General features: G+C 44.7%; 1 protein-coding gene across 3 annotated transcripts in view; it reads left to right on the forward strand.

Annotated features, from left to right (window-relative positions):
- Window positions 1–5,140, forward strand: part of TNKS2 (tankyrase 2) — a 225,371-nt gene extending 220,231 nt beyond the window's left edge. For all 3 annotated transcript variants that reach the window (XM_085848622.1, XM_085848623.1, XM_085848621.1), the window contains one exon: window positions 3,622–5,140. In XM_085848622.1, the coding sequence (XP_085704748.1) occupies window positions 3,622–3,708 (87 nt within the window). In that variant the 3' untranslated portion in view covers window positions 3,709–5,140. The remainder of the gene's footprint in view (window positions 1–3,621) is intronic.
- The last annotated feature ends 4,767 nt before the right edge of the window (window positions 5,141–9,907 follow it).

Here is a 9,907-nt window from a genome sequence, read left to right on the forward strand (position 1 = left end):
GGTGTTGCAAAGGAGATTGACCATGTCCTCATTGACGGTCGTTGGAGGATGATCCAGAACTGCAGGGTCTACCGGAGTGCTCAGTTCCTCAATACTGACCACAGGCTTGTTGTAGCAACTCTAAAGCTGCACCTTAAATCCTGGAGAATGGTACCATCCCAGCCTAGGCTGGATGTTGCCAAGCTCAGGGATGAGAGAGTAGCTGAGGAATTTGCGAACAGGCTGAGTGGACACTTGGGGGGTCTGGGTGCTTTGGGGGGTCCTGAAGAGTTGTGGAGCGCCTTCAAGACCACCGTCCTTGATGTTGCCGGTGGATGCCTTGGAGCTCACTGCAGGGCAAAGAAGAATTTTGTCTCTCAAGGGACACTGGATACCATTGACCAGAGTCGCAGGGCCAGGCTGAATGGCAGAGCTGAGCTGTTCAGGGAGCTGAGGCGTAAAACTGTACGTGCACTGAGGGTGGACAAGGAGGCCTATGTGCGAGGAATCTGTGAGGGGTAGAGCATCACCTGTGGACAGGTGATTCTCGTCCCGCTTACAGGGAATTCGCGCATTACGTTCATCCAAGCCCATCCCTCGGAGCACTACAGTTCGAGCAGAGAGTGGTAGGCTCTTGACAGAGGAGTCTGAAGTGAAGGCCCGCTGGGCCGGTTACTTTGAGCGGTTGTACCAGGCTGATCCCCCAACTGTCGAGTTGGACGTCAAGGGTGTTACAATCCCTGTTGCTGACCCTCGAATCAACTGTGGTCCACCTACGCTTGTGGAAACACGGGCTGCGGTGAACCAGTTGAAACGGGGCAAAGCTCCAGGGATCTGTGGCATCCATGCCGAACTTCTCAAGGCTGGTGGAAATGCTGCACTCGTGTCGTTGCATGCAGTTTTGTGCTCTGCCTGGAACACAGGCATCATCCCAACTGACTGGAAGAGGGGCCTTGTTGTCCCTCTCTGGAAAGGGAAGGGTGATCGCCAAGACTGCAACAACTACCGAGGGGTGACGCTGCTCTCAGTGCCGGGCAAGGTCTTTGCTCGGATAATTCTCGATAGGGTTCGCCACCATCTGCTTGAGCACCAGCGTCGAGAGCAGTCAGGCTTTACACCAAAGAGGTCAACGATTGACCGTATCCTTGCACTTCGTGTCCTCACCGAACGCAGACGAGAGTTTCGGCAGGGGCTGCTTGCAGCCTATGTTGATCTCTGTAAAGCGTTCGATTCAGTGAATCGGTATGTCCTCTGGAGGATTCTTGGTCTTCGTGGGGTGCCACCAAAACTGATCGATCTGATGTCTGAACTCTACTCTGGTACTGAGAGTGCTGTGAAGTGTGGTGGTACCATCTCTGACTTATTTCCAGTTGTTACTGGAGTTCGTCAGGGATGTGTACTTGCCCCCACACTTTTCAGCACTTGTATGGACTGGATTCTAGGGAGGATGTCGGAGAGATCAAGTTGCGGTGCGTCATTTGGGAATGTCAAGATCTCGGACCTTGACTTTGTAGATGATGCAGTCATCTTTGCGGAGACTTTAGACATCGTCTTGGGGGCCCTCGAGGTGCTGAATGAGGAGTCGGAGCCGTTGGGATTACGGGTTTCTTGGGTCAAAACTAAGATCCAGGCTTTCGGTGACATCTTGGATGCTGCTGTCCTGTCTGTGTCTGTTTGTGGTGAGGATGTTGAGGTCGTGGAGAGATTCACTTACCTTGGCAGTGATATTCATGTCTCTGCTGGCTGCGAGTCAGAGGTCAATCGACGTCTGGGTCGGGCCTGGGGAGTCATGGATTCACTGGATCATGGGGTGTGGCGCTGCCGGTACCTGTGCGGGAGGACGAAAGTCTGAGTCTTCAGGTCCTTGGTACTTCCAGTCTTGCTCTATGGGTGCGAGACTTGGACTCTGACCAAGGATCTGAGACGGAGACTTAATTCCTTTGGTACCAGGTCTCTTCGGAGAATCCTTGGCTATCGCTGGTCAGATTTTGTGTCCAACGAGCGGTTGCTGAGAGAGACTCGGATGAGATTTGTTACCTGCATAGTCCGTGAGCGTCAGTTGCGGCTGTATGGACATGTGGCTCGTTTTCCTTACTCTGATCCTGCTCACCAGATTCTCTCAGCGAGGGAGTCTCATGAGTGGAGGAGGCCAGTGGGTCGACCACGTGCCTCATGGTTGCAACAGGTTGAACATCATCTCAAGGAGATGGGGATGGGCCTGGCATCTGCCTGGGGGATGGCCAGACGGAGGCCCCTGGAGTACCGGCGGAAAGTGGACGCAGCGACGTGCTGTTCTGGCACATGCTCCCATACCTGACCTGACCTGACCCTTTGTTTGTTGTTCAAGTCTCCCTCCATCTTGCCTTCTCTGCTGTCGGTGTCATCCCCCCCCCCCACACTGTTGTTTTTGCATGCATCTCAAATGTTTATTTTACATCCTGATTCATTCAGTGTACTAGCTCTTCCGTGAACCTCAACTGTGCACACAAAAAGAAAAAACGACATCAATATAAGCCCCGATTAAGCAGGAAGTCATTACTTAGCATGCACACTGCTGATTTTAAAGGGAAAGGAAGATAATTTGAACAAGGTCAAAGCTTTGCTGTTTTAATTCCTCGTGGCTGAGTCACGTCGACTGCTGGGATTGGCTCAGATGCAGGGTCTGAGAGAAGACATTCAATATCAGGAATATGGGGGAAAGCACACTTCGGAGTCATGTGAGAGGCTCTAAGCACCAAATCATGGTGTCACATGTGATTCCAAATGACCGGTCCAACTCCTGTATTACGTAACATTTTAGCTCCAGGACAGGTATTTATACTTCAGCTGCATTTTATTTACATTTAATGGCTGTCTCACCGAATCCAATACAAATATTAATGTATATTGATTTGTTCGATGAACAAATTCAGCAGCTTGGATTATTATTTATTTATTTTGCCATTTTCTACACAAGTGAAGATGGAAAATTTTGCTGCATATAGGTCCTAGAAAAGAACTTTTTTGTACTGGAAAACTGGAAATTTGATCTTCCATGACTGTGCGAACCATGTGACTTGATTGACACTGCAACTATAGTCACTCGGCAGTGAATGTCTGCCTGGACTTTTGATACGTTCTGGTCATGTGACACTTTCTGACTTGGTTGGATGTTCGGATTTATTAAGTTGTGTAAAGGCAGTGCAAACCATGAACAACACTCTTCTCTTGTAGTTATCCATGCGCTAAAGGAGTGGTGTTTCCTTCGTGACTTTTCTTCTCTCCTCTATACCCACCTCCTTTTGTTGCCCCATCCATGACTCCTTTAATCAACATTTCCCTTCCCTTTTTGTTAGTTTTGCACACCCCTCCTATCCTCGCAACCCCCCAAAAGTATACATGCCTAGATTTCCCCCAAAAATAATTAATCTCCCCGGCAGAGGGTTCATTTTGTATGTAGATGTGAGGGTTTCGTGTGTGAATCGTGGAAAAGAAAGGGAAGGAAAAAGCATGACTGTAATTTGGATTTGTGTAAGAAAGGACCAATATCTCAGTCTCAGGTGTTCTGTCATTTCTACATACATGATACCGAATGATCTCTAATGAATAATTGATTGCTGGAAGATGCATGTTTTGAAAATTGACGTTCTTTTTATCATGCAGGCATATCCTGAATACCTGATCACATACCAGATCATGAAGCCTGACAGTAATACAGACTCTGCATCAGCGGCAGGCCAGCAAGCTTAATAATCAATCATCAGACCTTGTGTATATATTTATACATATATATATAAATATATATATATATACGTTTTGGCAGTAAATCTGCTTGCCCTGGACAAGTGCTGAGAACCTGCCTCTGATACGCCTTGAAGTCGAACACATTGGCTGCGTCTTTTTGCCTGCACATCGAAAATGGAAAACTTCGGCTGACGAGGTGGGATTCTGAGCAACTTGCTCGCACTTTCGCAGGAGTGCGTGCAGTGGACTGCTCTTCGTTTGTGCAAGACTACCTTCGTCCTCGGTGTTTGCTTCATCGTTGTTTTTTTTTGTGTGGGCGACTTTCTGCCTTTTGTATGTTTTAATTGTTCAGAATTTAATTAAAGATGAGCAAATTTTCTTTTATTATTTGAGGACTTTCTGTGAAAGTTTATTTGCAACTATACTTTTGAATCTGGCATTCTCTGCTGCAATTCTGTTCGCGTCGGTTATTGCCATGCAAGAGCGACCCAATGCAATAACTTATGTTTGTTAAATATTTGTTCCTGTAGTACAATTCATGTAATATTAAATCGTAAATGTGTGTGACTTGTATAAATGTCCAGCCACCGGTAACTCAACATAATTCGACTTATTTATATCGCGTGATGATTTGTCGCCTTTGAATGACATTGTTTCCTGAAATTTGAAGCCACTCGTGGTGGTCGTTGAACATTGTTTACGATTCGCAACAATGGAGGTAAGATTGGACAAAGTGGAAAAACCATCCAAAAATCTGCAGCAAAGTGACATTAAACGCTCCCTTTCAACTGATTAATACAAATCCATTCTGAATTTTTGCCCTGAACGTGTCTTTTGAGTCTGTCATCATCGAGGTGTGACGCTCCTGATAATATAACCACGGTTGTGGAACGGGAAATATTTTATTTATTTATTTTTATTTTTATAATCCTTACACACTTCTGTTTGGTCAATAAAGACCAACCTTAAATCCACCAATGGAGATTTGAGTTTATGTTCCCCTAAAAAGCATACGCAATCAAGGGCCTTATTGATTTTATTGCTGAAACCGCAATTATTGGATTGTCGTTCATAGTTTGAAAATGCAAAATTACAGTTTTGATCAAAATAGGTACCATCCAATCAAAATCACTGTGATTACACGAATTGCTTTCTCTACACGTGGAACATTTTGCTTACGTGATGGTTTATTTCGATCATGCCACTGGATCGCATTGAAGCTGCACATGCACAGATTTCTTTCGAGGTTGGTCTTCACATTCTGCAGTTTTTGCAGGTGTTTGAAGATCGTGGGCAATGCATGTTAATGTTTATAGTTTGATTCTTGGCTCTGTGGTGCCGTCTCCTCAGCAGTCATTCTTTGCTTGTATATTTTGCCTGTAATGGCATAAGTGTCTGTGAATGGTAAATCCAATAAAATATTCGGTACTCTTGTAAACATTTTCATCAGATTAAGGTGGATTGTGTGTACATCTCTGACTTTTGAAGGAAGGAAGCGAAACCCTCATATAACACAACATGCATTGAGTGGGTGAGGGGGAGGAGGATGCTCGTCTCTCAATGTGTAAGGAAGTCTCGGTTTCGTCATGCTACGCGTCAGAGAGAAACTTGGACACTACAAAGGAAAAGTGTCAGCAATTGGCTTCAAGATCCATGTTAACCTTTACTGTCCTTTTTTGATACTTCTGGGATAACATGCTTCACTAACTCCACTGTCATTAAATTACTCATCTTGGCCAAAGTAGGGACAAAAACTTTTAACTTGCAGTGAATTACATTTCAAAGGGATAAACCAGGATAAGTAGTCTTTGGATTGTAATAGTGAGTTATTTTACCCTACAAGAGTGAGGCTCATGGAAGAGCAAGAAAAAACGATTGTGGATCAGCAGTGAGGAGTTTGTTCACCAGCAGTCTAACCTGGAAGATTGGCATTTTCATGGATATTTGTCACTATCTTAAACCAAACGCATAACATACCGTAGTTAATCGCTCGTACCACAATATTCCAAATCGTTTTTGTGATATAACTATAAAGGAACGTGATAGCCACAATTCGCTGCTGTTTCTCAGAAGAATGACGATGTATATTTGGTAGCATTCCAGCTATATCAACTCGAACATGTGGCTCAGTTTTACACTCGACTGTTGTAACCTGCTGGGTCGAAATAATGAACTGATGGTTAAAATTCCAAATCCTTGCATGATTTGATCCGACTTCCCATTGCACTTGGACTGACCCTCGACTGCTACAGCTCAAAATATTGACTTTTTATGCTCTAGTTATCCAAACATTTGCACCCATACATGTGACGATAGTGTTCAAAAATCAAGTTTGCTAGGAAACGCCGCTTGTTTGATTTTTGGACGACGTCTTTAAAGTTCATAGGCTATCAAAAGACCGTTAGTGGAATGTCTCCATATTTTAGATAAGAAGGTGGTTTTAGTTGTATCTAATTCCGTTTGACCTCAACACTAAACGGCTCAGTGGCAAGAACATGTTTTATGACCTTATCAGTCCTTGAGATGCATTTGGTCTGATTCAGTAATTGTTTGTAAATTTCTGCCTTTGAACCTACAATTGCCCAAACGGATGTCTAATTTCACTTTAAGTTAGTATACTTTTGAACCGTTGTTGGCCTGCTTGTATATTCACTCCTCTATTTATCTTTAATCCTTTCTCATTCAACCTTTCTGCCTGATAGAATGACATCCGGACGCAACTTATGTTGTGGATCTGCTTTTTGTAGGGGTTCTGGGCTTGAAACCTCTGATCGGTGGTGCCCAGTTGATTATCAAGATGGGTATTTTAATCGGGCACTAAAAAGGTAAAATAATTTTTCAGATCTCTCTCTCCTCATCCTCCCCATTAATATTATCAAATATTGAATTGATAAAAAGCAGCCATATATTAATTGTTTGCACGAACTTGGAATGTTTTTGGCACTTCAAAAGTAGTTAAAAATTTTTTTTGTAAATGCCCAAGGTTTGTAGAACACAGCATATCAACAGAAATAATTGGAGATGAGGGGTGGGATGGGGAGGTTTGGGTGGTGGGGTGGGGGAACACACCAACACCAGAGTCGAGTGACAAAATGGTAGTAGACATAAGGGAAGAATGAAAGCAAGGGGAAGGGGAGGATAATGCAGGGGTTGAACAAAATGAATACCAGTGCAAAGTCTCATTCACAGAAGTAGATGAGAAAACTGTGGATGAAGCAGAAGTAGAACACAGGAAAGTATATCAAAGTGGTGGTGGGGGGTTTGAAAAGTTAGTCGAGGTCACTCCACCTTGGACATGTTACTTCTACTCACCCAACATCCAACAATGGATGGAGGTCCTCAATGTCAGACATGAGATCAGTGCAGTCTCTCTGGCCATATCTCGTGCTTTTGATACAGTCTGCCATCCTGCCTTGCTCTTCAAACTCTCTGCCTTTGGCATCCAAGACCTCTCCTTCTGACTTCCTCTATTCTCATAGCCTTACTTCCTCTATTACTGTGGCTTACTGACTTCCTCTATTCTCATAGCCAATGTATGTCTCTCAACGGAATCCTTTCATCTCCTCTCCCTGTAAAGTATGGAGTGCTCCCTTCAAGGCAGTGTTCTGGGCCCAGTCCTATTCCTAATCTTCATAAATTATCTGACTGGAAAATCCCTTTTATTTGCTGATGACTCCACCCTCTGTCATGACATCCTTCAGACATGAAGGGATGCAGCCACTGCACTCCAGACTTTGACAAAATCACAAGCTGGTCAAACACTTGGAATATGTCTTTCAAACCCCCTCTGTCATGACATCCTTCAGACATGAAGGGTGCAGCCTCTGCACTCCAGACTTTGACAAAATCACAAGCCAGTCAAACACTTGGAATATGTCTTTCAATCCTGACAAATGTCTCACTCCCACGATCTCCCTCTCTCTCTTTCCGAATGGACCGTCTGACAAACCCTTCCATCTACTTTCTTAACAACCCTCTTGAGGATCAGTCATTCAAACTCCTGGGACTCACGATCAGCCATGATCTCTCTTGGGCTAACCACTTTTTAAAGTTGGCCGACAAAGCCAGCCGCTGACTGAGCATCCTACATCGTACAAAGTCCTTCCTTGGCACTCCTGAACTATCCACCTACAAGGCCATCATCCACAGCTTGATAGAGTACTTCTCTCCCCTCTGGGCTGGCTCCCCTGCCTTACATCTTACTCAGCCTGATGCCATGGAAACCAAGGCCTTCATGATCATTGGAATCTCCCGCGATGAAGCTGAGTCTATGACCTATCACTTCGCCATCACAAACAGGTCGGTGGTCTCTGTCTTCTTCCGCCTCCTTTCTGGTCTTGCACCCCCAGGTTTCTGTAGAGCATACACGGTGTGTTTCTGCAGGCCACCATCAACCCTCTTCTGGTTAAAGTAAATCCAGGATCACTGCTCACCTGCACTTATTTGTTCCTCTCTTTTCCTGCCTGTGGAACAAACTTCCACATTCTCTTCAATCTCATTCTTCTCTCCAGGTCTTCAAAACAGTTGTTCACCACTATCTCAGATCGTCCCCAATACAAAACCATTATCTTTTCTACCCTTGTTAACTCCCCACTCGAACCCAATCCCCCTCCACCCCCCACTTCAAAATTTCCAGTTTTCCTTCTGGATCCAAATTGTCTACTCCATGCGTCTTCTGCCCCCCCCCCAACCTTCCTCCCATTCCTCTCCACACCCATTGCTTGTCAGTCTCCCTCTATCTCGGCCTTCAACTGCTGTTGGTGTTTCCTCCTCTCTCTACTTCTCCTTTTCCATCCTTGTGCCAGACCAGCATGGACATGGTAGAAGACCACCGACCTCTCTATGCGATGTGAAAGTAATGGGCTTTATTTTGGGAGAGAAAAGGTGTGAGGTAGGGCACCACAGAGGAGAGCAGTGCTCCATCAAGCTGTAGATGAATGCTGTGTCGATAGATAAAAGTTGTCATCAAAAGACCTTGCATGACGGAGGGTGTTCAGAAAGGGGGCCATAGAAGGCAGACAGGCCCCCCAATCTGCCTGTGAGAGTGGTATTAAAAGTAAATTGTGCAATAACTTAATTTTAACTTGCAAGTTGTCCATGCTCACACCAGATTCTAAACTGGATAAGGACGGAGGAAGGCGGCAAAAATGCAAATGGCATGTTCTGACCATCGAGCCTGCAAGCTGGGAGCAAGAATTTGCATTTATTGCCACATCTGATGCAATTTAAATGCTCCAATGGTGGTGAGGTGCTCCATTTGAAACTTTTTTTCGATTATATGTTGCTTTTTGATCCTGGTGTTGGCGCAGTGGTTAGGGCAGCGACTTGGGTTCCAAAAGGTCCTGAGTTCAAGCCCCGTTGGGCCAATGAATTAATACACCAGGGGGTTGACTCAGCCTGCCATCCTTCCGAGGTCGGCAAAATGAGTACCAGTGTACTGGGCCGGTGTATACCCCGGTTAAAATAGGTGTACCATATCCCTGTATCGTAAGAGGTGACCAGGGTTGCGTCAGGAAGGGCATCCGGCATAAAACATGTGCCAAATCACGATGCGGATCATACGGATGATCCGCTGTGGCGACCCCTAACGGGAGCAGCCGAAAGAAGAAGAAGAAGAAGAAGAAGATGTTGCTTTTTGATGCCTCGGGTCCATCATAAAAATTTGTATTTGTGTCATAGCCAGTAACCAATTGTAAATTAATCCTAGGATACGCATCATTCAATTGCAACTCATCATTATTTGTGCATATCCTGTTTCTATAATTATTCATAATACTGTCAATGTGGATGTGGTTTCATTGTTTATATCGGTCTGTGTCAAAAAACCTCCTACTGAAGTGTAATATCTTGAATCTTTAATAATCATGATATCATGTTTCACATCAAAGTTCAAACCTTTTCTTCATCATCTGATTTTTTTTTTTGGAATATTAAGAGTACAAGGAAAAAAAAAATCAGTGTGACAGGTTCTTGAGAAAATGTGGTCCACCTGAGAGGCTGTCCATTTGTTACCTAATGACTTTTTCGCTGTGTTAGTATTTCTGTTTTAAACAGCATGGAACTCGAGCGACACTCGGTGGAGCGCATACGTCCGCCAGGCTGAACAGTTTACGTTTTGTATCTCGATGATAGGCCGGATCTGGATCTGGACCTTAACCAAAATCTAATCGGCTTGTTCTCATCACCTACCCAACTCATCCACCAT

Source organism: Eptatretus burgeri, chromosome 12, assembly GCF_056783735.1.
Source record: "Eptatretus burgeri isolate ZD-2024b chromosome 12, Ebu_testis_v1, whole genome shotgun sequence".
NCBI lineage: Eukaryota > Metazoa > Chordata > Myxini > Myxiniformes > Myxinidae > Eptatretus > Eptatretus burgeri.